The sequence below is a fragment of the Scatophagus argus genome, chromosome 13 (assembly GCF_020382885.2).
Source record: "Scatophagus argus isolate fScaArg1 chromosome 13, fScaArg1.pri, whole genome shotgun sequence".
In the NCBI taxonomy this organism is placed as follows: Eukaryota; Metazoa; Chordata; class Actinopteri; family Scatophagidae; genus Scatophagus; species Scatophagus argus.
This window is the reverse complement of record NC_058505.1, coordinates 20,904,987-20,931,182: the sequence shown is the minus strand read 5'-3', so window position 1 is coordinate 20,931,182 and position 26,196 is coordinate 20,904,987. Positions and strand designations below refer to the sequence as shown.

Sequence of the window (26,196 nt, the reverse complement as noted above, 5' to 3'; positions counted from 1 at the left end):
TGCTGAAGGTCGAACGGCACGGATCCAAGGGCGCACATGTACCTCCCTGCTCAGTTTCGTGGATAAATCAGAGTAAAAGAGCAGGTGGACCCATTATGACGGATTCCTTCACATGGTGAAAAGTCAGCATGGGAAGGTTGGAGTCAGAAAAAAGAAACGAACAACAAGACAGAAAATACAAATGCGGCTTTTCTTTTCAAACACTGTATTTTTTTTCCATCTCCACATAACCATCAAAATGACATGTTTAGAGTTTAGAATGTTTTATTATACTTTATTGTGATAGCATTTTCAGTTTTTCTTTTTTTTTAAGTTTTATTTTTTCCAAAGAACAAACACGGCAAATAACGTTAAGGGGGGAGGAGGAGAGGCAGGAAGAGCGCGAGAGGAGGGCCACATAGATAAGATAGATAGATCAATCCATAGATAGATAGATGTGTCAGGTTTGGCTTGATCCTCCCCCCCTCTGGGTCCACACACACGCACACACGCACATACACACACGCACACACAGACACATACTACATTTTGCTTTACAAAGAATAATCATCATCAGAATAAGATTAATAACTGTCTGAGTATATCTAGGAACAAAAAGAAAAAAAAAAGAAAGAAAAAAGAAAAAGAGAAGAACACACTGCAGAGGAAAACAGATTCACGGCTGTGAAACCCCAAAAATAAACCTCCCTACAGTTATATGGTTATCCTGGAGAGGAAACAGCTAAGTGTGATAAACAGAAATATATGTATGCATCATGTATGTATGCATGCATATACTGTATGCAGGCTGGGTGTGTGTGCACATGAAGGGGAAGGAAAGAAAACATGTTAACACGTGGGGTTGGATTTATTTCAAATGCCCCAATTCATACACGAAGTTCAAACTAGGCCTTTTTCTACAACTTTACTTTTGTCCCTAAGCGTGCACCTGTGCATGTGTGATGAGTCGTCAACTAGCTGGTTACTGGTAAGATACCAATCTGCAGATAAATGGTCAGTTTCATTTCTTTTAGCAGCTGTCCAAATCTCTCACAGTGGTGGAGTTAAGGCAGACAGCTGACTTCAGGACAGATTATAGGGGCTTACGAGAGTCTTTTCCTTGATTTTTGTTTGTTTGTTTTTCTGACAAAACACAGGTAAACACAATAATTTGGCATAAAAAAATAAGGAAAGATATAATGTTACCACAAAGTCTGAGAGAGACAGAGAAGAGGGAGTGAGAAAGATGGGTGAACAATAACCGAAGCAGTAAAATATGATCATAATAGTTAAATGATGTCTATTACACTGGGGATCCCGAAGCAAAAAACATTGCAGCAGTCATCAATCAAGCTCTAAACAGCATACATTATATATCTGCCAGCTAATTCATGGTGGAAATCTTAGCTTGCTTAAAAAGGGAGGCGCCTTGACATTTTCAGTTGGAGTCTGTTCTCCACCAGGGACTCTGAATGCCTCTACATGGTACTGTTAACAGCCTGTTATCATTCATACTTGTCATTTAAAAGAAAGGGCACCACCGACCCTAATGTAACAGGGCGGGTTCAGTACCTTTGGGTTTAAATGAGAATTGTTAAAAATGCTTAAAAGCTGCTTCAAAGTCCAAGATGGCCTCCTTTCCAGCCCCTGGTAAAGAAACAACTAGACCGCAACAACATGCCAAAAAAGCTACAGATACTTAAAGAAAGAGCCATATATACACAGAAATGTGCCCATTAAATATAGTTAAAAAAACAAAACAAATCTCTATTTCCAATCTATTTTCCTCTTTTTACTTATTAACTTCATAATGGGGGCCACTGCTCTCAACATCCCTTAACGTTTCTTTAACTTTCTTGCTTTGCTGTTGTTCCAAAAAGGATCCATGTTCACACTCAACAGTTTGGTATTTTATTCTCTCCCCAAACAATTTAAAACACTTTTTTTTTTTTGTCACAACCAGTTTGTAGTGTTCATTAAATACAAATTACCTGCAAGTCAACAAATATGACACAAAGACAGAGAGAGAACAAAATAGCATGATGAAGAATAGGGACAGGATGCAAAAAATAACATCATTTGCACTTTGTTTTTATAGAAACAAACAAAAAAAAATACAGAGCAACTTGAATGCCTCCTACACCTTACAAAGTGACATACTGGAATACCTATATCATCCCTATACACGCAGGCACAGCATGAAAACTGAGTCAACATGTGGAAACATGTCCCGCTATCAACGTGCTGCGTCATTTTCTTTAAGAACATGCCCAGATGTGTGTATAGACACAACACGGTGCATGATTTATTCCATACAGTCAGTTGTTAAGAGTGTGTTTAATCTCCACCCAAAATCCTGCCTCTATCTGGACAAAGTCAAATCACCGTTAACGAAGATATACTGTTTGTTTTGATGCTTTGTTTTTATGAGCGTCAAAATGAAACCACTGGAAGAGAATTCTTCACATTCCAGCATTTTAAAATAAAAAGATTAAAATCTGTTTATCTAAGCAAACAAAAAAAAGGTGAACTGCAGAACTTGTTGGCTAAATCTGCAGGTGAAGCTGACTCTGTCCTCCTGAGACTGTAGGAAGTCAGGTTGGTTTATGGAGACATAGTCTCTAGACCCTAGGATATGGTCAGAAGACTAAGGAAAGACTGAGAGAAAAAGACACAGTGAGGGAGGGAGGGAGGGATGGATGACAGAATGGAGCAGTGAAGAAAGAGAGAGAGAGAGAGGGGTTAACAAACTGTTAGTGGGGCCTGGACAGTTCTGTAGAAACGCAAGGGAGGGTTGGAGAGGGCGAGGGCGAGGAGGAGGAGGAGCAGGGAGTGTGTTTTGGGGCTTCAGCAGCAGCCTCCTCCAGGCTGTTGGCCTCCATGGGTACCAGACAGTGGCGAGTTGTTGGGAGGATGCTGGGGTCCAATCTTAATACCGTTAGCCTGTGGGGAAGCAAACAGAGAAAAACCAAAAAGAGACAGAAATTAGGTCGGGGGATGGGCAGAACAACAGAACATCCTAAGAACATCTCACTCAAAAACAATGAAAAAACTCAAGTCAACAGGTAATCACAACAAGTGAGTAAACGTATGATCAAGAAAGCGTGTTGTTTTGTGGACTGTGGATTTACTTTTCACACTGTCATTTTATGAGTACATTTTCCTCCTCCAGAGATGATGTGTTAGAGTTACACCTGGTAACAATTCTGTCACAACTGTCTTGCCATTCACAGTAGGATGCTTTTAAAATGTACTGATGTGATCACAATTAGGTTCTGAGAGAGATTAGAAATGACCATACTTCTGATTTTCAAACTAATTCATAGCCATTTTTATAACTAAAGTCAATTTTCAGCAAGATATGCGAGACCTGATGTATGGCACGATTTGTCCCTTGGATGTTTAAAACACCAATTTTAGCCTGTTTGACAGTTTTGTTTCATGATGATGGGCAATTATTACCTATATGCGTGTCTCTTAAATCTAATTTAATTAATTAGTTTAATACGATCTCAATTAATTGAACTGATCTTGCGCTCACATGGTTAATATTAATAGATAAAGTTGGGTCAAATGCCAATTATCAAAGTACTATAAACAAATGTAACCACAGAAAAGCTGGGATGAGTACTGCAGTTTGCGCTGTTGACCAGCAGAACATCATATGATCATGCCAGTGTTGATGTTCAGGAGAAAGGAGAAGAGATGAAGCTATCATATTAGCTTGCGTTGCACCATCCACGTTTACGTAACCATCCTCTGGTGCAGCTGAAATTGTTGCAGAGGCATGTTTACAGTAATGTGAGATGTGGAGTCCATGGTATAAATATGTCTCCAGCCAGCTTGTGGGCACAGCTGAATGTGACAGGCCAGTTTTCAGTAACAATGCTAGGCTGTCTAGTTGTACCACACGACCGTGCTGGGAAATGAGTAAAATTGGTCCAGCAGTAAGAAAAACCCAGACTCATATAGACTATACAGACCAAAATATTGGTCCACCTGACCCATTACATCAACAGGGCCTTTAATGACATCACATCACAACATATGGTGTTGTATACTGGACAGAAAAGCGTTTTTGAACAAGGACACAGTGACACTGATCTCTGACCTTCTGGATATGAAATGTCAACACTCCATCATTTTAACCTATTCAACATTTATTATTATTTTAATTAGCATACTATTTTAATGTAATGGCCAAAAATGTGTTTTATGAGGTCACAGTGACCTTAGACCACCAAATTCCAATCAGTTCATCCTCGAGTCTGAGCGAATGTTTGAGCCAATTTTGAGGAAATTCCCTCCAAGTGCTGCTCAGATATCACATTTGTGATAATGGGGCAGATGGGCTGACGATCCAAAAACATAATGCCTCAGGTCACTGCTGTCGCCGGCACGGAGGCATAAGAAACACTGAGGAGTGAGCGTGTCATTGCTTTCATGGTGAGACGAACACTGCAAAGCGCCTGTAGTGGCTTCTATTAGATCACATCATAGAGAAAGCAACAGGTGCTGCTGCACTGCACAAAGGCAAAGGAAACAGCAGCAGTACTGAAGGACATGAGGCGAAAAAAAAAGAAAAGCACATATAAAAGAAGAGAAACAGAGTGAGAGGCACACAGGTGGGTGGTAGAGAGACACAGCTCTTTCATCTCTCTCTCTCTCTGGGTTTCATCTCTCTGTGTGTCTGTAGCACAGTCTGCCCTGCTCTCTCCCTCTCTCAGTGTAACTCCCCCTCCTACACTCAGTAGCAGTAGTGCCTCTGGGAAACACTGTATGCCTTTAAATCACATTTATTGAGCTAAGGCCATGTGTGTGAGAGAGAATATGTGTGTGTGAGTGTTTTCTCATAGTGGCTGCCAACATTTCTAGTGGGGCTTCCCCTCTCTCCCTCGCTCTCTCTTGCAGCCAGTCAGCTGATGTGGTTTGGCCAGCCGGCCTGCCTTCATTCCGTCTTACTGTTACTAATAAGAAAAACACTCGCTGGCTGGCTGGCTAACTCCAGTACACTAACACTTGTACTTGCCGGCTGGCTGGCTGGCTGGCTGGCTGAAGGGCCAGATAAATTCCAAAACACGTGAGCACAGACCAAAGATGGTGCTGGTTTCTGTATTATCACGCAGGCATACACATGCTGTATCCTTTCTTTTATCCTGACAATCTGACAGCTGAGTGATTTAGCACGGACGAAGAAAATTTTGGAAAACGTGAATGCTTCTGGGTAGCCAGGTGCTGTGCAGTGGTAAAGTCATTTTTATAGTCATATGATAGTCATTTCATCTCAGCGTGTAGGAACAGGAAACAACAGTCCAAACCTGTTGTCTGGACAACAGGCTTGAGACATTTTCTGATAAGGAGATACAGGCTTTTCGCTGTTGTTTAGACATTTCCGTGTATGATTCCGAAGGAGATCGTTATGAAACCATCCTGAAAAAGCCAATGTGGACGCATGTCATTTTCACACATAAAATGTGTTTTGGATTTAGCAGGGTTTACAAGCAAGTAGTAGGACTACCAGTTGCTGGCAAGTGCATACTTGCTGACAGCCTTGGTGTCTTGACTTTCCTGCCTGCATAACTGTTCCACTGAGAAGATAACCATCTGGTTGACTGGATAGCAAACTTACTGACTGGCTGGATAGACAGCTTAGTGGCTGACTGGCTGGCTGAGTGTTTGTTTTCTTGCTGAATGACTGAGACCTTGTGGGATGTGAGGAATTTATTAGCTGGCAAGATGCCGAAAGTGAGAGAGAGAGAGACAGAGCGAGAGGGAAGGAGAGCTGAGGAACGAAGAGAGAGCGAGTGGAAAATAGAGCAGGGGAGAGGAGGAACGCAGGGAGTTTTGCTTGGCTGGAGTCAAAGGAAGCAGACAAGAGGGTTTTTTCCCTTTCTTTTGAGAAGAGAGGGAGCAGGGCAAACCACACACGCTGTAGGAAAACCACAAGAGCCAGAGGAGAGGAAAAGATGGGAACAAAGACTGGAAGAGAGGAGAAGACAGCTGAAGAAAAGACAACAAGAATGAAGTGGTTTGAGGAAGAAGGAAAAAGAGAGGCAACAGTGTGTCTCACCTCATTGTTGATATCAAAGACTCCCTCCTGGATCTTTTCGTAGATCTCCTTGGCTGTGTTGATGAAAGCCTGAGAGAGAGAGACAGGAAGTGGAGAAACAGAATGAGAAGAGGAGATTCTATTTAAATTTGTATGTTGATTACTGAATGAGAATGCTCAGCTCTTACGGAAGGCTCTTTACAGAAAACCCCACACACCAATAGGAATGCAAAACAGATTCAATGCAAATTTCAGATGTTAAAAAACAACACAAACAGGCTTTGACTGTTTAACATTCTCACAAAAACATGTCTTTGCTTCACTACAAACCTGGATATATCACAAATTTTAAGATTTTTGAACGTGTTTTTCTACCTTCAATGCAATCATTAGTTCGCACTTGTGTCAAATTGTTACGAAGACAGTCTTTATTATACAGCTTTATTTATCTTTAAAGTTATGGCTGAAAGTGTGACATGAATATAATATCTCATATAGGTGTGTCAAATGCTGGTAAGGAACCCAGACATTCCACATTCAAGAGTTGGCTGCTAAACAGCATTGCATTCTCAATCTGTGTCATTAGAAATACACGCCCTGCGGACAAACAATAACCAAACTTGGCTGGCATGGTACAGATAACAATGGCTGCCTAGGAGGCTAACAAACTGCACTCAGGGACTTTGAAAACCTGTGCATCACATATGTGATTTATAGCAAATGGGATAAAGCACACATTACATACATTAATTAAAGTCTGGCTCTAATGTGTAAAAGGAGCATGACACAAAGTCTGCAAAACAAACAATAACAAAAAAAAAATGGTAAATAAAAATAGTAGCTTTTAAAAAAAATAGTTCAACATTTTTGGAAATGCATATATGCTATTATACTGAGCGTGAAATTAGAAGAATGGTGTGGATCTCAGGAATGTACACTTAGCAATCAGCTGAAGACAGGGTACAGTTACTTTAGCATGAATAAGAAAACAAAGCTCATTTAAAGTTCACAAATTAAACACTTTATCTTGTTTAATTTGTACACAAACAGAGAAGTAAAAAAGTAAAGACGTGATTTTACAGGGATTTACGTGCTGGTATGATTTCTTGGAGAACCGCAGTGTTTGTTGTCAGATTTGGCACAGTTAGGCCTGTGTTGAGACCAAAGCCAAAACCTGTGATCCCCACCTTCCCCATGCCTCAGTGTGGCATTGATGGAAATCTTATGTCACTGGAAGCAAATACACGTTTCAGCCTGAACAATAGCAGAGACTGATAGTGATATCGATGTATTGGATTTTAAAAATCTGCGGCACGTTTTTACAAGAACACATGAAACAAACACTCCTCATATGGATTTGTTTTTTTCTTTTATGGAGACAAAGATATGTGATGAAAAGGACATTTCACGGTGTAAAAATCAACTTGTCAGTGCTCTCTGTTGCACAAACTACTTAGTAGTGATACTCTTTCTATACGCAACATCGAAATATCCGTAACAACAATATGACTGAAGGCCTTGTTAGGAAATACTGAAACCTTGCAGAGCACATTTGCTTCTTCAAGTCAGCAGTGGTTACAACAATAAGACCTGTGCAGACAACACACTCACACCAACACACAGCTTAGCCTATGACACTGGTATTGATGCATTTCTCCCGGGAAAATCTCTTCGTGTTTGTGTCTCAAGGGTCTAAAGTGGAGATCTTACATCAGATCACAAACACTTAAATCTGTGAAGGAACAGTGAAACACTACTGCCTCCACACACAGCACTGTCCAGCAAAAAGAAGTGTGCCTCTCAGCTGGGTCTTTAAAGGACTGAAAATATGTCTTGAACTTCTAACTGACACCCAGTCTGAAATAGACTGAGGAGCCCAAGGGTGCCTCCAGTGCACTCCGTTCTGTTCACTCCTGTCCTCTTTCCCTCCTTCATCATGTGACTGCATCCCCTGTTCCTCCACACTTCTCTACACTTCCTCTTCTCTAATATCTTGGAATTACTAAAGCACAAGAGAGATTAGATAAGAAAGATAAAAAATAAAGAAACAAGAACAGACATGATCAGAGACTGCAGAACGGAGCTCAGGGAAAGAAGCAAGGAAGGACGGAAGGAAAAAGATAGGAACGGGAGATGAGAAGATTCTTACAGGAATCTCTCTCTCTCCCTCTCTCTCTCTAAGGACCATCCCATCAACCCGGTGTCCACCCACAGACCCTGACGACAAACTCAGCGCACTGATTGGCTGCTGGATGTCGCTGAGGGGAGGCAGGGTGGAGGTTATGAATATGTATGAACTCTAACTGGTTGATATACTGCTGAAGAGAGAAAGGGAGATGATGGGGGGGTTGAAGGAGGAGGGGAGGAAGAACTGAATGGGGAGGGAAAGGGGAAAAGGGGAGGAAAATAAACTGAAGGGGGGATGGAAAAGTGGGAGGGGGGTGAAGGAGGGGGGGGAGGTAAAGAGCAAATGATGGACGTCAAGGGATGAGGAGGGATGGAGAGAGGAGAGATGAAGGAAAGGGAGGAGAGGAGCAGTATCAGGAGGATTCAGAGGACACTAATGAGACAAATTAATCATACCACACACACACACACACACACACCTCCCCCCTCATCTTAACCCCCACAGAGAGCTCAACTCGACAGTGGTGTGGGTGTGGGTGTGTGCGCTTGCATGATATAGGCCAGGCAAGAGAGGGTAGAAAAAAAAAATCAATGTAAACAAACACACACATACACACTCGCTGCAGTGGCCCTGGCTGGCACACTGTGCGGTGTAAGATGGGATTATTTATGTGATTGGATAAGTGAGAAAGGGGTCCCTGAGGACAAGGCCATGCATTCATTATACTCAACAACACCAGGGGTGTGTCTCTGAGAGGGGCGGAGCAGTGAGCCCAGTATGCTAACTGTTCTTCATGATGCTAACATGAAGCAGGCCAGGGTTAGGCAGCAGCTCAGCAATCCATGATGCTACAGATAAACAGTCAGGTCTGCTGGGGGTTTGCTCTAAGTGTGACACTCCCTTCAGGTGGAGCCTTTAGACTTCAGATGGACAAGACAGAACAGCCGTAATGGGTAAGAGATTGTACACTGACGACGACGATTAATTAGATTTTTATCATTCATCACAAACTCTGTTCACCATTCAAGGCTGCATTGTGCATTTACCTTCTAATGACTAATATTTCATTCATAATTCACAACCAGCAACACTAAGTGTTTTGATTTTGGCCTGAGACTCTTACTCTTCTTCCGTGATGACAGATCACCTCAGTGGTGGTAAGGAGGAAAACAGGGCTGGAGCACAGCCACTAAGGATGCTGAGGAAATGTCCTCAGTATTGTTTCTGGCAACCTGAGTCCCTACAATTACACACAACGGTTGTGTTTTTCCAGTGAATCCAGTTAGGGAATGGCTGACTATGCCACTAGCAATAAAAGCAATAAAAGTAGAGAGGTAATTGCTGAATACCAACACAATGAATGGCTACTGCAGAAAATGCTTACTATAAATAGCATTCACAAGTGAGGTCTAAGTTCAGATTTTTTTTACGAGGCAGATATCTTTTTGACTTAATGAGTACTTTAAGGTTAATGCTATTATCGGTATGCTAACATTATACCCATCCATACTGGTGTAGACTTTAATCAAAATATCTCATTAGAAGGGTAGACTCGTCTCCTTTGCATTATTGATCCGTTCTATTACAATAAATACGAGTCAAGTCAAACTGCATAATATCAGAGGCGGGTGACACGAATTGAACTAACTGTGATTCGCAATGCACAGCTGATATAATCCAACATATGTGGTCCAACCCTAGCATTACAGCCTGCTTAAGGCTTGGTGATAGTCGACATATCCTGCTTGCTTTGTGTTCCAAATAATGAGCGGTTCAGCTACAGATGTCAACAGTCAGCACTAATATCTGTGAACCAGCACAAAATATGTGTGTAATATTGGTGTGGCTCTTGTTACATAGATTTCCAAGTGAGGAAAAAGCTGTTACAGTTGATGTTGACCCGCAGGGAGGAATATGTATTGCAGACATGTTGAGTTTAAAGCTTTTTGGAACCCAGAAAGGTTCAGGTAAGTTGCTATTTAGTGAACTGATGCTAAAACAATTTGTGGAATCTACTTCACTTATTCCAGACACACATTCAAAGGTAGCATGAATGAAGCTATCAAGGCTGAATACAACGACGGCATGTGTGTGTGTGTGTGTGTGTGTGATTACCTCCTCTACATTAGAAGCAGTCTTGGCTGAGGTTTCCATGAATATGAGGCCGTGTTCTCTGGCAAATGCTTCACCTTCTTCTTTCTTCACCTCTCTCCTTGACTCCAGGTCACTTAAAACACATGCAAAAAACACACATTATTGCAATGAGATCATGTATTTTAAATCAGGAAAAAACAATTTACCTTAAGGTTTACCCAAAACACTGGGAAGTGTGAGGTCTGATGGATTTCAAATCAAAGAAAATTAGTTTCAAGGTGTTTTTAATTGTGTCAGTTTTTTTTGGACATAACGCATAGTATTTTTCTTACGTAACACTGTTATGCAAGCGAGTACTGCATGAGGCTTCAGAGTTGTCAATAACCAGCTGAGGTTTGTTCCAGAAGCAACTTCCACATTTTGATGACAAGACTCTATATGAACCACAGCACAATCTGTTTCACAGGGCCTGCAATTCTATCAACAGCACTCTTTTGACATAACTTTATCTTATGCAATCCTATCTTATGCAACAGCGGGCACCAGAAGCATTGTGAATAAATAACGCAGGTTTGAGGCAGATCTGAGTTCATTTAAATAGGACTACTTCATTTATTTAACTTAAAATCAGATGCAACAGTTTACTTAAATCTGAACACAAGGCATATGTGTGAGGTGAGCCTTAACAGTCTCCCAGCTAGCTGGGGCAAATTTTAACACAATGCTCTTAAACGCCACTATTTGGCTGTTCCATCTTGTTTAGGGATCCACTCTTATGTATGACAAGATGTAACTGTGAAGGTGCAATGTATTTTGCCACAAATACAATGTTACCTCTTGTTGCCAATAAGCATGATGACCATATTGGAGTTGGAATGTTGGCGAGCGTCCTCTAACCAGGTCGTCAAGTGGTTGAAGGTGTCCCTTCTGTTAAAACAAGCACAGAATCTAGTTTAACACTTAACATCAAACATCACAGATAAAGCATCTGCTACGTCTGCATATTGTAGATGTAGGATGTAGCGATTGACATCAAGGCCACTTCCTCCTGCAAAGTCTACAACCAGGGGAAAAAAAAAACAAGATTAATAATTTTGCCTGCTCCTCATCCAATCATGAACCAGGGTTAGGGTTCATCCTGTTCATCCCACCCAGGGGTATGACCCAGAATTTATACTCATTTGACCACCAGGGCACAGGTAAATTTTTTACTTTTATATTCCAGTACATGTATGATACATTCAGCAAGGTGGCAACTACTGTGAAACAACGGTGACTTGTGCAGGGATATAAGCTGGTGTAGAGCAAGGTATGACCTAATGGCAGAGTTGGACAAAAGATCACAGGGTCACGAAAATCATTAAGATTAACCCTCTGGGGACCATGAAGATCATCAAATTTCATGCCAATCTGGCCAGTAGTGATCAATATATTTGGCTCTGGATGACAGTGTTGATTGGATGGAGAGACTAACCTGCTGCCAGTGGGCAGCTAATGCCCCATTCATACTATAGTCATCCGATCTCAAAAGAGCAAACAATAAATACATCAAAGATACATTACACCTCAGGAAGTGGCATTTACACCTTCTCATATGTAATCTGGACTCCTCCCACAGTATAACTAGGTCGGTAAGTCTGTGGGAAAAGCCACTTTCTGCCGTTGTAGTAATTGCAGCTAAAGTTAGACTAAAATGACAATGAAATCATACATTTGTTCTCTGTCTCATTAAAGCAACAAAGAAGACAGTTCCAGACATTTGTAAGTATTAAATCAAATCCATGGCACTCTAATGGCCCTGCTGATCTGACTTACCCTCTAGGGCCAAGAGAGTGTCGAAAGTTTTCCCTTTGTTGATTTCTAACTTCTACTCTAGTTCCAAAACACTTTCAATTCAACATTTTTTTGGGATTAAGACCAAATGCCTGCAACACTAATGCTATTCCTGTCAGTCTCAGCTGTGTGTTTAGTGCTAACTAATAAATGGCAGCATACTAACAAACTCAGATGCTGAACATGGTAAACATAATACTTGCTCAACATCAGCACGTTAGCATGGTTGAGTTAGCATTTTGTTCAATGTAATACCGTGCCTGTGTACAGTCTGCAAGTGACAACTTTCTATGGTGAAGGAAGGATTCTCGTAATGGGACAGGCTGAACGAGGGGTATTTTTAAGTTTTTAAGTACCTGGACGCAGTCTGATCACAGTTTATCATTCCAATGTCAAAATTCACAATGTTCATGAATGCAGCAAGACCTGAGAGTGTGTAGGATCCATCTGATTGGCCGTTACCTTGTGATGTCATAGACTAGCAGCGCTCCAGCTGCTCCTCTGTAGTAAGACCGGGTGATGGAGCGGAACGACTCCTGACCAGCCTACAGAAACACATACATATATTAATAAACAGAAATAGAAACGTGAATAATTGAAATGACTGCAGACAGCCGCTAATCCTTTGGTTTTCTAACAGCCTAATCCTGCTGGAGTTTGACTCTCATCTGTCAGTCCTACAGGTCATCCCCTCACCAGTCCTGGTTACCTACAGTCCTATACGCATTCCGTACCAGCCATGATTCTCTAGCACAGTCTGGCTCCCACTTGTCCGACAGCTATGGTTTAGAGAGAACAGAGCAGAGCCTGTAAATGGATACAATGGACTTCTCTCTCTCTCTTTCTCCATCTATCTCTCACAATCCCTTTCTTTCTCTCAGCTCATGTGCCAAACTTCCAGTATCTCTGGGTATGAGCAATACGAACGGTCACATCAGCTGTGCCGTCACGTGATTAAAAAAGTAGCATTAACTGCATGGCACGCGTGCAGTCTCTTTAGCCTAAAAGATCACCATGTTCACATTTACCCCTCACTCTTTCACCTCCACTATCTCTTACTTGCATCACTGATCTTTTCATTCTCTCTGCATGAATACCTTTGACTAACCTCTTTCCCTCACTTCTTTCACCATCTAGCACTCTCACCACCATCCCGCCATATCTATTAATCCTCTGTCTCCGTCCAATGTACAGTAACAATGTTCTCTGTGTTTTGTTCTGGCCAGAGCAGAAAACAAAACAGCACTATATCCTAGCAGCTGCAGCCCTGTGTAGCTCTGACCTCATCTGAACAACCAGACACTCAGTCAGCGGGTGAATCATTCAGCAAGTCAGAGGACCAGGCTGCCAGTCTGTCGTCCAGGAACCTAGTCTTTTGGGCAATGAAGCAGTCGTTCACCGAGTCAGACGACTAGTCAGTCAACAAACCAGTCAGTCAGTTAGTTGGTCAGCTAGAAATCTGGTCAGATGGTCAGTGAGCCACAGGACTAGCCAGTGAGTCAGTGAGACAAACAGCTAGTGAGATGGACTCTAGAACAGTCAGTCAGTCATTCAGGGAGCATTCAACCAGTCTGTAATGCTATTAGTGAATAAATGATAAATAAGGGTGAAAGAGAGGGAACACTGTGTCTGTCTGCCATCTGGCCTCCATGCTTGTGTGCAGAAACACACATACGCACACACACACTTATTCATATGGGGTGTACAGCCTACACAATGATCTGTTTTTTTTTTTCCTACGCATTTGGTAATGGTGGCATATTGTGAAAGGCCAGTAAGGATCAGTAAGCCCTGCTGGCTTTGATTTTGACCATTTAATCAGAAGCTTTATAACACCTGGACCAGCAGGCGAGGACAGTGAACTAGCTGGCAGGATGGAAAACCTGCAGCAGTCAGGCTTTTACAAAGCTGGTCTGACATCACTGTCGTGGGCCCTTTTCTCTTCACTGCTCCTCTTGCGCTTGGAGCAGCATTTTTCCATAGAGCACTGACTCCACCTGCTGGCCATCTGCTTAACTGCACGGTAAAAAATAAAACCCATATTTTTTCTTGGTCTGTCCCCACACCCACACAAGAAGTTTTGGGTAATGTACCCGGTAACGTCAGCATGAGTGGATTGTGTCAGTAGTTAAAAGCCAATTGTGTCCTCTGTCTGAAACATGGTAAGACACGGTACACTTAACTCACACCGGATGCAAACCTTAAGACCTCATCAAAGTGGTATTCAGACCAAAGAGTTTCCTACAATTCACACGTGGTAATCCACCACACCAGTTCACTTATGGGATGTTTTACACTTTAACTCTTTTAAAACCACGGGGATCACCGGTGACACCGTGATGGTGATGTAGTATATACCTTTTTGTTTCTAGGTAACTCAACATCACTGCTTTTTTAGATTACATTACAAATCTTAGCTACTAATTGTGCGTTTTTTAATACTGTCATCTGATTGTAACTGTAATGCTGTATGCCATCCTTCAAAGCCCAACTGCAGTAACCACAGTCTTGTTCAGTCTGTTTATGGATGAAGTTTCAGCATCATACTGTATTATAGCCAATTTTATTGTTAAAAGGGAAACCTGTTTCCCCTGGGAACATTTACTCTGTGTATTATCAGCTATCCCATTCACAGTAGATAACGAGAACAGTTTGGATAAAACTGTGCTAGGGCTAGCCAGACAGGACAAGAGAGCACCCTGACATAAGTTTATAGACTGACGATCCCCTCCCCCCTTCTCTATACAAGCAAAATAAGTTTACATTAATTTTATAATTACATGTCAAGCCATTTTAATAAGTCACCTAAGATGACTTAAATTTTTCTGAATTACTCATATATTTCAACCTTTTATATATGCAAACAATAAAACAATTGATTACCATTATAATGTAGTAAGAAATCAAACAAGATTATTGAGTTTATTAGATTTTCTCAGGAAGAAGACACTAAGATTTTAGTTACTGTACTTTGCCTTTCCACAACCTCTGTTTAAGGTATCACAAGGGCAGGGCAATTATGCTACATTATGCACATGTCATGATAAAAAATGTTGATTATATGATTACATAATATGATATAATATGATTAAAATTTACTCCTATCACTAGTTGTGACCTCTAATGGCCACATATCAAAGAAAAAATATACAGCAGATGTGTTACCGTATCCCAGATCTGCAGTTTGATCTGTTTGCCATCTATAGTGATCATCCTCGCTCCAAACTCCACACCTAAACAAACAGAAAGAGACGCACATATTAGAATACGAATTAGGAACAATTAGATAATGACTCAATCAGTCTGGCTGCTTATTAATGAACCTCTGAACCTTCATCCTCTGGTGTCATAAAGAGCTCACCAAAAATTAACTGATAGTGACGATGATTAGTAGAGACTGGAGTGGCTTATATCATTAACTGTGAAGGTTGGACACAAACAAGAGAAAAAGGGTGGTCTTCAGATGGTCTCAGTCCAGTTGTTTGATCTGGACCAGAATTCAAATGACAGCTCTCATACAAGCCTAAATGAACCAAACAGGCAAACTACAGTTCGTTTCAACTGTATCGAACATGTGGTGTGAAAGTGAGCCTTAATGACCTCATATAGCATTTCTCTATTAAGGTTTTCTGTAATGCAGTTTTTACTTGATGGATGCCAAAACTGACCTGTGATCAGAGCTGACATGGAAAAGATAGGTGATAATGGCCAAAAATGGTTGCTTTGTATAGCACACATCATAATATTTCCCTTTATGGCATAAATGGAACTAGGTGACTATAAAGATTTAGTTTTAGTTTCGTTTGACATTGTTAGATAAAAGACTGCTAACGTAGGCGACCAAAGGTTATTGCTGGTAAAGCAACATAAAACGCTTCATGCTTGCCTGTGACATTTTAATAAAGAAGGTACTCTGAAGTCAGAAATTTAAGGAGCAGTGATCACAGTCTGATGAAGCCAACAGAAACACATCATCTGTAAAAAGCGACAACCCGGCTCACCCAGGAGTCTGAGATCCTGGCCATGAATACCACAAACAGGATCAGAAACAAGGGGCAACTCTGGAGTCCAACACGCACTGAATATGTGTTTAAGTCTCTGTCAGTAATATGGACACAGCTTTCACATTGGTTATACAAGGACCAGATCTGGATTCGGTACCCCAGGATTCCCCGGGGTGGACACATGGTCATAGGCCTTCTCCAAGTACATAAAACACATATAGAGCGGACGTGCAAACTCCCATGATCTGCCCAACAACCCTGCAAGGGTAAAGAGTTGCTCCATTGTTTCACAGCCAGGATGGAACCCACATTCCTTCTCCTGAACCTGCAGCACCCTGGAATAAACTTTACTGGGGAGGCAGATACTGTCCCCAACCTCAGCGATACTGATGAGGCATGTCAGCCAAGACAATCACCAGAGCCCTCAGCATCTCAGAGGGAATCTCATCCACCCACCTAGCTTCTAGAGAAGGTTGCCAGGGATACGGATGATGCTTCACCTCAGACTTCAGAGGACGTGTTGGTCAGATTCTGGACTGGCGCGTTTGAGTTTGTAATTAATAAATGCTTTATTATGACATTGTATTCATTTAAAAACAAATACATTTGTAGTGATGTGGTCACTTTAGTGTGTGGAGGAGAGGCGCTCTTACCGATAGTGAGGTCGTGAACTGGCTGAAACCTCTTGTCTGTGAACTGTAGTAATAGACATGACTTCCCCACACCTGAAAAAGGACACACACATGATTAAAGAAGGTCTAAAGCAGCAAGGCCGGAACAGCGATCGCAGATTCACACGTACAAGCACGAACACACTGCAGATTAAATGTCACATGTGCTGAGAATAAAATACCACACATGCCAACATCATTAGAAAATCTATTACTTTTCCCATTCTGAGCTTCAACACAAAGCACAGACACGCCACTGTTTGTAGGGAAAACCCCCAGCATGAAGTTACAAATGTACAACACTAATTAATGCCTTATACAATTCATTAAAGTTTTACATGGCCATAATGGAGTCATCATGCAGTTCAAACAACCCCAGCAGGGAGTTTACACGTTATTTTTCCAAGCTATATTCAGTCAGCTCAGTTAACTCGAACTAATGGTTACTGAGCTAACTGACCAGCTGGATTCTTTGTATGTGTGATGCCACTGTTGTTTTTCCTGATGGTACTGATGAATCCGCTCATTACTAACACTGCTCCACATATGACTTCAGTTTTTAATGTTGCAGACTGCCACAGATGCTCCAACACTCAGATGGACAAAGACTGTCAACATTCATTTCTGTAACCTTACAAAACTGGATTTTATTTATTAAAAGCATCATGTCATGTTTGCATGAAGATGCAATATGTCAAATAAAACAATGAGCTGTTGTTTCCTTGACGCACACTGCAAAAACAAACTCGTAAGCATTAGAAACACACAGAACAGGTTTGTGCAGCAGCAGCTCTATTGCAACCAGTTTCAACCTCACTGTTCCTCCCTTGGTCTGTTGAACACAGCTTTATCTGTGTTTCACTTTCACTGTGAGTGATGTGATTATAATATGATACTCAAACGCTCAAATTTAGACTGAAACTTGAGTTATCGGTTGGTGTGATTATTTCAACAAAATATCTGAGTTAACGGTTGGGTAAGACAAAAGAAGAGATTAGAAGATGCCACCTTTGTATGGGAAAGAGTTAAGGGTATTTTGGTGAGACTCAATGATTCATTGAAATAAATAAAAGACAAAAATAAGAATTAGTTGCAAGTCTCACAGGGAATTGGAAAAAATTATTGTACCAACATGACTCCAACTTTTGAAAAATTCTAACTTGATAACTCAGACACCTGAAGCCAGAAATTAATTTGCTGCAGTCCAAGTGTATTTATCAATCAGTGCTGCTGACTTGCTTGTCTTCAGCTCTAAGCCTGAAGAAATAATGTTTCAATGTTTCAGAGGTTTGAGGTTAGAGAGCACATTTAAGTATGCCTGTGTGGGAGAGAAAATAATAATAAGCAATAGATGGGAGGAGGGGGTAGGGTGAGAAGAGAAAAGAATGATGCTAATGAGATGGCCAGAAAGAGAAACTGACAAATATTCAAGGAGGTGACAGAGACGGACGTGGTCTTCCTCCTTCGCGGTTTCCAAGGGTTACCATTGCCAGGCAGCAGCGTTGCTGGGCAGGCACTGTGTTATGATGATGAGAGATGATAAAACATGGAAGGATCACAAGGGCAGTTATATAGTGGTTAACAGTCATATCGTCACCTCCATCACAGTCACAGTGCGTGTAGTCAACAAACACTTGCTAACATCACACTCTTCTACATAAAACACAGGGGAATCATTGAGCAATCGAGCGTTCCCTTGCTATGTTTTCTCATTTTGCATAAATGAGCTAAAATGAAAACTGGTAGACCGTTGGAGCACTGCACAACTTCCTGTTTCTACCCAAGAGATAACAGCAGAGAATGAGCAAACTGTCTATGGGAGCCCACAATCAGAACCTCCTTATTTTTTTTAATATGATTTTTATTTTATAACAGCATGATAATAATATGATAATAGTAATAACGGCAATAGTTCGGCTCGTTGACATGATCACATCATACCACTCACATGGTAACCATGAAGCAGTGAAATATTGTGATATTGTTATAGGCCCATTCTGCCTACCCCTCCCTGATGTGCTTACAAAACCAGTGAGAGCGGCTACAGTCAGTCATCATTAGTGGAGAACTACGTAACATCTTACTGTGCAAGGTCTTGGCTAAAGCCTCTTGCTGAGGTAATAATGCCTCAGCAAATCACAGGCTATTATCATGTATAAGTAATTCAAATTGTAGAAACACCTGCTGGGCTATCAGAAAACTAAAAGCCAGCCAGGTGACTGAGCAGCTGGTTAGACTGACTGGATGACTGACAGGTGGATTCATTTAGCTGCTCTGGCAATGCAAACACATATTGGATTCAAAAGATGTGGACTGATGAGATAAGTACTAGTCTGCTGTAAGTGGTAGGCTCACAGCTACTAAAATAATCTACATGCTAACCATGACAAAGCTTTGACAGAAAAATCAGCCATGAGCAAGATGTTCCGCAGCAGCACCTTAGGCCTTTAAAAATTACACTACACTAGGTCACAAATATTAAGAAGTGAAGATTTTCAGAGGACAAAACAGAGGCTGATTAAAAAAAAAATGTAAAAAAAATTAACTGCTCTTTTGTATTTGAGTAACTACAATGCAAGCACGATTAGGCACAGTGGAGCTTTGAGCTAACGACAATGACAACATTAACATTTGCTGATAAGCACTGAATGCACAGTATAGCTTAGGCTTACCGTATGTGCATGCCACTCGTTTTGCAAACATTTTATCATTAATGTCATCAAAATTCTAAGAGTTCATCTTTGGGAAACTTGAATATCAGAACTAGAAAGAAGGAAAGAAAGAAAGAAATAGATACTCTGGAGAAAAACACTGAACTAACCAACCAATCCCAAAACAGCCATCGCTACAGGCCCCTAATGTGGCTAAGAACATACAAATAAAATGAAAACAAATATACTGACAGTAAATATAAATCAATCTGTTACTAATGTTAACAACACCAGCTGAAAGAATGTGATTCACAGTTTCAAATGGCTCTTATAAACAAGTTTTTCTTTTCTTTTTGTTTTTGGACACTGCTTAACCTTAAGTGTGTTTTCTTACTTTCATACAAACTGACAAGTTTAAATTTGTTGTTTCAACATCAGCAAAATTAGTCATTAGGAAGATCCATCAAGTTCTTCAACTCATATCTTGTGCTGCAGATGTGTTGAAGTGTTCAGAAGGCTGTTCTGTATCTGTACTCGTTTACAGCAGTAATATGAAGCTTAGCAAGGTCAGCAGATTGCACCGCAATCCCCGCTGAGAAATCTGACCTGAAGTCTGCCCAGATGAACCGTCCTCCAACAGTAACCACCGAGGTACCTTCAAGCATGACAACCGACACCCAGCCACAAGACTGGAGCTGCCAAATGACGGACTGTGTGGTCAACAGTCAGAGACTGCACAGATCAACCGACCAGGGACCAGAATGGGCTCGTTTTCAGTGCGCTCAGCCTGGACCGGAGACCAGCCGGTCAGTCTCCCGCACCTCAGACTCCGATCTGGGCCGTTTTTTGTGTGTGCCACACAGCAATGCAGGCAATAATGTCACAGCCGCACACTAACATGTCTTTAGCGTGGAATGTCCTCACTGTGAGTGAAGAAGAAATGTAAGGCCAAAGAAAACTGTGGGGTACCGTGATGATCAGCTGTTCTCCGGAGTTTGGAATAGAGGCTTCAGAAATCTGATAAATTACCTCAATTCTGGAGAACTGAAAGCATACTGTAAAATGATGAGAGGAAATTGTAAAGTTTAATCATTTCTTTTATTATGAAAGTAAAATTCTGCATTGAATAAAAGTTGATTTTTGTTTGTATATGCTGTCAATTTTAGTTCTTAGAAAGAAAATCGGAACTGGCAAAAATCAGTATTGGCAGATTATACTCGCAAACAAAACAAAATAAATCAGAATTTGCCAAGAAAATTGCAATCAGTGCATCTCTTGACTTGCTTTCTGAGCTTCCAGTCTCAAATATACATTAATATGCAGCTTCCTATGGTTCATGTCAGTGGCCAAGTCATCAAACAAACACACACACACACACCAATATACACTGTAATCAGGTGAAAAACAATTTATAATGCATTAGTCAGAGTACAGTATTGTCCATGAGGTGGTTAACATAGTGAATCTGGGCAAGTCAAGTCACACGATAGGGCTCAGTTAAGATGCCGTTTGTCATTACTAGTTTGGTGCGCCCAGCTAACCACTTAAACTACTCACAGTGCTGACTAACACACTGGATAATGTAGCCAGGCTGTTCACATGACAGGGACGAGACCTAACATGCTGAATTAAATAGTGTAGCCTCATCACCAACCACAAGTTCAAAACGTAAAAACAAAATAAGAGATCAGAAAAGCAAAGGACACATGGCTAGGCATGAAAGAAATGTTTTTGTTTACAGATTTATTTCAATTAACACACATTAATAAAGCGAGACCACTAAGTCATTCAAAGCCAATGTGCTTGTCTAATCCACAATGCACTTCAAAATTCTGAGAAAGGGGTCAAACCTCTTTAAAAAGTGGCAAGTCTCTGGACAATTGCAGACCTACAGGCAGCGTTCCATAGAACAGAGTCTATTTCTGGAGCTTTAAACATGAACACAGACTATAATTTTCTTTCAGAGTCAGTCTGTCTTTTTGCCAACCAGATCAGTGGACAGGCTGGCTGGAGAAAATCCATCCTAATACAGAATTCACAACTTTTATTTCAACTGACCAGAGCCTTTCAATCACTCTCATCATATCATCACAGAAGAATGTCCTTGAGTCACTCCAATACTGAACAGGGGACTGAACAGGTTTTAATTTTAAAAGTATTTTTACTAAACGTTGTTTTTTAGTATTTAAGTATGATTTGATGATTTTATTAGGCAGCATACAGGAGAGAGCTGGCAATTAGTAGAGAAAGAGGGAGAATGACATGCAACAAAGTTTGCCAGTCGGAACTGCTTTTATACTGTAAGCATCTTGAAGCTCTGGACCAACAGGATGCCCCAGTCAGTACTGATCTCTAAACAGTTTTCACATTTTGGAAATCATCAATGACACATCGAGAATCAGTGTCTAAACCAAAGAAAGAAAGAAAGAGAATCCTCGTTGCACTACAGGCTGCTTCTGGTTTTAAGGAACATATGTTTTTAAATGACTAGAAAACAGTAAGATGTAAAGGAATATTTTGGATTGTAACTCACAGGCTCACCCGTTTAGTTTAAGGACTTAATGTAACACCTGATGTGTCCCTAGAAAATTAAAGCAGCACAAAAACTGAGAACATAATTTTATGCAACTAATGCCATTTACAACTACAAATGTGCATACAAAACTACAGACAAAAAAACCTTTTTCTTCCTCATTCTCTGAGTGCAGTGCTGATGCCTATCACAGATCTGAGCCAACCCGATGAACCAAATGGTGGAATTTTCCTCCTACTACTGGTTGTAGGAGTCCTACTGGACAACTCAGAAGAACGACCTGTCACACAGTTCAAACAAACCGGGCGTGTGTTTGAACAGTCTGCATCGTGCACGTCAGGATTTAACTGCGACCACCAAAGCCTTTAAAAGCAGCAATACGGCAACAATTCAAACCAGAGATTCTTCTGGATAATGTTACTGGTCTTGTTTGTGTGATACTCCATTTTTGTTTGTGTATCAAGACCCCACGTGGCAGGTAGTCGGGTACAAACAGACACATTTAACTGAAACATGTCAAACTACTGCAGGACATGAACAGCTTCAGATAATGAAGGGCTGATAACATCTGGCTGTACAAAGTAGCACACAGTGAATGCACATTAGTGTGCAGGGGGTCCACATAAGGACCTGACAGGTCATTATATAAATTATTATAATATGAGGGTGCACAGTTCTGGCAAAATGAAACAGATACAAAAGTAAAATAATAAATATAATAATTTTAGAAAAGTTAAGATATAAAATTTTACAGCATTTCTACCTCTAAAGCAAGAGGCTATTTGGTAAACAAATATGACCAAGCCATTTTATTTTTCTCTAATTCTTCTCCTCATAAAAGCTGCTTTCAAGAAAATAAGAATTGTTTATTGGTGATAATACATAGGGCTGATCAGTGCTGAAGCAATCTCTTTACACTAACTTATTAGTGATGGTTAAGTACAATACGATTTGTAGACAATTGGACAAAAATGATTTCATCTCCATTTTAAGGATGCAGACACTGGATTTTTGCTGATATCCTAAACTCATTTTGGCTGATGTCAGTACTGACACATGCTCACATGTCTGTCCTGTCATGGGATTAACATTCTTATGCCTACTCTTCACATGAGATACGCGGTCATACAGTGCTGTTCAAAATGTACACGCTGACTTGACAAATAAGAAAACCACAGTATTCATTCAGGGGTTTGTGTCATATGTGCATAACTAAAGCATCTATTTTTTTCTATATGTCTTAACATTTTAATCAACTATGAAGCAAAATATCAAAGATACGTTAGTTACAGCCTCAAAGATGGAAAAAAAAGGTTATGCCAGCATAAGTTACCAAAGCAACTTTTTTTCTGGTTGGTGTCAACTTTGGGGAAAAAGAAATCTTCTGAATTAAGTCTCCCTCTCTATCTGGATGAATTTGATCTAACTAAGTCACTTACCCAAATTAAAGAATGAATCCAATGTTTAACAAAACCTGACTGACTGCTTATTCAGGCTTAAATTACCCTAAGCAAACAATTAGATAACACCCCTAAACACAGTCCATCAAAGGCAGCTCACATTATGAAGTCAGTCATATTATAACACAAAATAATTCACAAATGTACACTCTATAGGCTATGTTTCTGCCCTATTATGACCTGCGAGGTTATGTTGAATACATGCACTACATTAACCAGCTTAATTGTTGATCTATATTGACAGAAATCACATGATCTAGAAATAGCCAACATATCCAATAAAACTGGCTACTACTTCAAACATTTGCTGGCCTGCAGCTTTGGGTACCGTCATCATCATCAGATCTTCATTCCAAAATGAAAATCACGTTTTTACAGAGATATATAATTAAATCTACCACCACGCCATCCCCGATCTTTGCAACAAACTTTTTACAGAAACCTTTATAATGAGCAGGTGAGCCAACTGGGATTGTGGTTGAAATAAGGTTTGCAAGCTTCTGTGAATCTCTGACAAGGTCCCAAGAACTCTACACCCATATTAGTGATATTCACAGTGATAGGATAAAAAATGTTTCAAATCTTTAGTGCCTCTCAAAAAGCGAGAATGACTGTAGGGCGATTAGTCAAATTTTATTTTCAATTATGAGTTTCAAATAAGAGGTTTGAGATAAAACAATTATTGTGCTGAATTCCTTTTCAAAATGATGCTCCTGTTTTGTCTTGAGTTATAAATCCAGTGTGCTTTCACCCAAAAAGCCAAACTCACTTTCAGCCGGGTTGGGGCATGTGCGGTGCAGTTAAAGCACAAGTGCAGTGCAAGTGAGCCATACCTCTGAAAACCAAGTCAAGCAATCTGCTGCTTGGATGCTGGTGCAAATCTATCTGCTGTTACTATACTGATGAGCACTTCAGTAATCTTTTATCACATTGTATACAGTATATCACATAAAAACAACATTATAATACACGTGATTTATCAAAGAATTATTTACAATAATAATAGAGTTTTATTTGTTTTTCAGTTTTATTATACTTAAAGTTCAAGAAAATCTACAGTTAAAAAGATGTGCGTTTTTTTTTTTAAAGCTGAATAAATACATGATGATGTACATGATAGTTTATATATAACAGATTTTGTGATATCTGAGATGTGTCATGGACACCAAACCAGACAATATTTTTCCCAGGTTGCATTATAAAAGGATGTTTAGGGGTACTAAAACTGCAAAACTAAAACTTATTATCATAGTGATCATTGGCACTTTCTCATTTTGCTAAAGATTCCTCAAAGCCTCTAAGAAACGCTGACCACACAGGATCAAAATAGAAAAATAAACTCTGCTTTGGACGTGTATTGCTCAGAGTATTTCTGGTGAAGGCACATATGATATCAGGCTAGGACCTTGGCTGCAGCTCTCTTCATCACTCGCTACTAGAGATAAACAACAACAGCAGGCAAAACATGAACCTGTTTCGCAATAACACTGTAGTTAACTTGTAGCCCACCACAGCAGTCATCTAAAATAAACACATATGCACAATGCAAATATGTTTTAACAGCTTACACTATAATCACTATTTCCTGATTTGGAAGTCTATACAAAACAAAAACGTGGAATGAAAATATTTCCTAATCATTTACTGATTGCTTTCTTGATTGGAAACGTATTTTATTATTTGGATCAAGTTTTTGATTTGGTTTCCTGTACTTAATAATCCGAGCACATTTCTCATTCTACCTCATATGACTGTCTGTTTTTCCAACACTGGTGCATCATCATTGTAATACAGCAGTATTGCAAATGCACCTGCTGTCATACTGCAAGCTAACTGATCAGGCCCCTCATCAGGACAGCCAGCTAACAGTTAACAGGTGACAACATTTAATACAGCTTCACTGGTTCTCCACACAGGAGGCCAAACAATAGCAAAACCTGCAATGTTCCAAAAACAAATAAAGACAGGAATGCCAACAAGTCCAATTTATGCAACAGATATTTGATCATAACAAGTGATCTACGCCATTTTAGGTAATATTAGAGGCTATAGCTTCTGGCCTTCTGTGGGAAGTTACGCTAATGTAAACTATGTTTTTTGACGATGAGTGCACATCAAAAAAGTGAATGGACTGTACGTGTGTTTGTTTATTGGACCAAGGTATAATGTACCGTTAATCTGCTGCCACGACAGATGTTTACTAATTATTTAGTGGAACAGCTCGCGTTAATGCTAGATGGCAGTTAGCTGAGCTAGCAAGCTGTGGCTAACACCCCCACCCTCGACGCAAACGGACAAAAGGCCCAACACTGATATCCCAGTGTCAACCCGGCTCGGCTATACTAGTGTAGGAAAAGATTGTGTCGGGGTGGCTGTATACATTTCTAGCACTGTCAGGGTATTAAAATGTTATCCAAATATATTAACAGTGTTGAATAGGAGGTATCATCCCACCCCTTGCGTCTCTGCTTTTACCACGTCATTGGACTATCCAACACTGCGGAAATACAGCGCTAGCTAACCGTTTAGAGCTAGCTAAATGCTAACAAGTCTAGCTGGCACTTGCTGTTGCTTACCCGTGTCTCCGATGATGATGTATTTGAAGAGGTACGCATACGCCATGGCCCCTGTTTTGTACAGTGAGTTGTCTTGACCGTTACACCTTCGCTAAGCCAAACGTGAACCGTGTGAAAAAGATAGCTGACAGCTTCTTAGCCCGTTTTTCTCTGTCGGCGGTGAGGAAGGAACAATAAACAGCCAGAGCCTCAGCTCTACGTCACACGGCCCGCCCTCG

The 26,196-nt window shown here is 40.5% G+C and overlaps 1 protein-coding gene across 1 annotated transcript; it reads right to left on the bottom strand.

Moving 5' to 3' along the window:
• Positions 1–188: 188 nt before the first annotated feature.
• Positions 189–26,196, bottom strand: rab2a (RAB2A, member RAS oncogene family). Its single transcript, XM_046407776.1, has 8 exons — positions 25,979–26,196; positions 16,741–16,812; positions 15,249–15,316; positions 12,546–12,628; positions 11,085–11,177; positions 10,272–10,383; positions 6,050–6,118; positions 189–2,922 (listed from the first exon to the last, which is right to left on the bottom strand). Exons 1-8 carry the CDS (start codon positions 26,022–26,024, stop codon positions 2,827–2,829), a joined length of 639 nt encoding a protein of 212 aa, XP_046263732.1. The 5' UTR covers positions 26,025–26,196; the 3' UTR covers positions 189–2,826.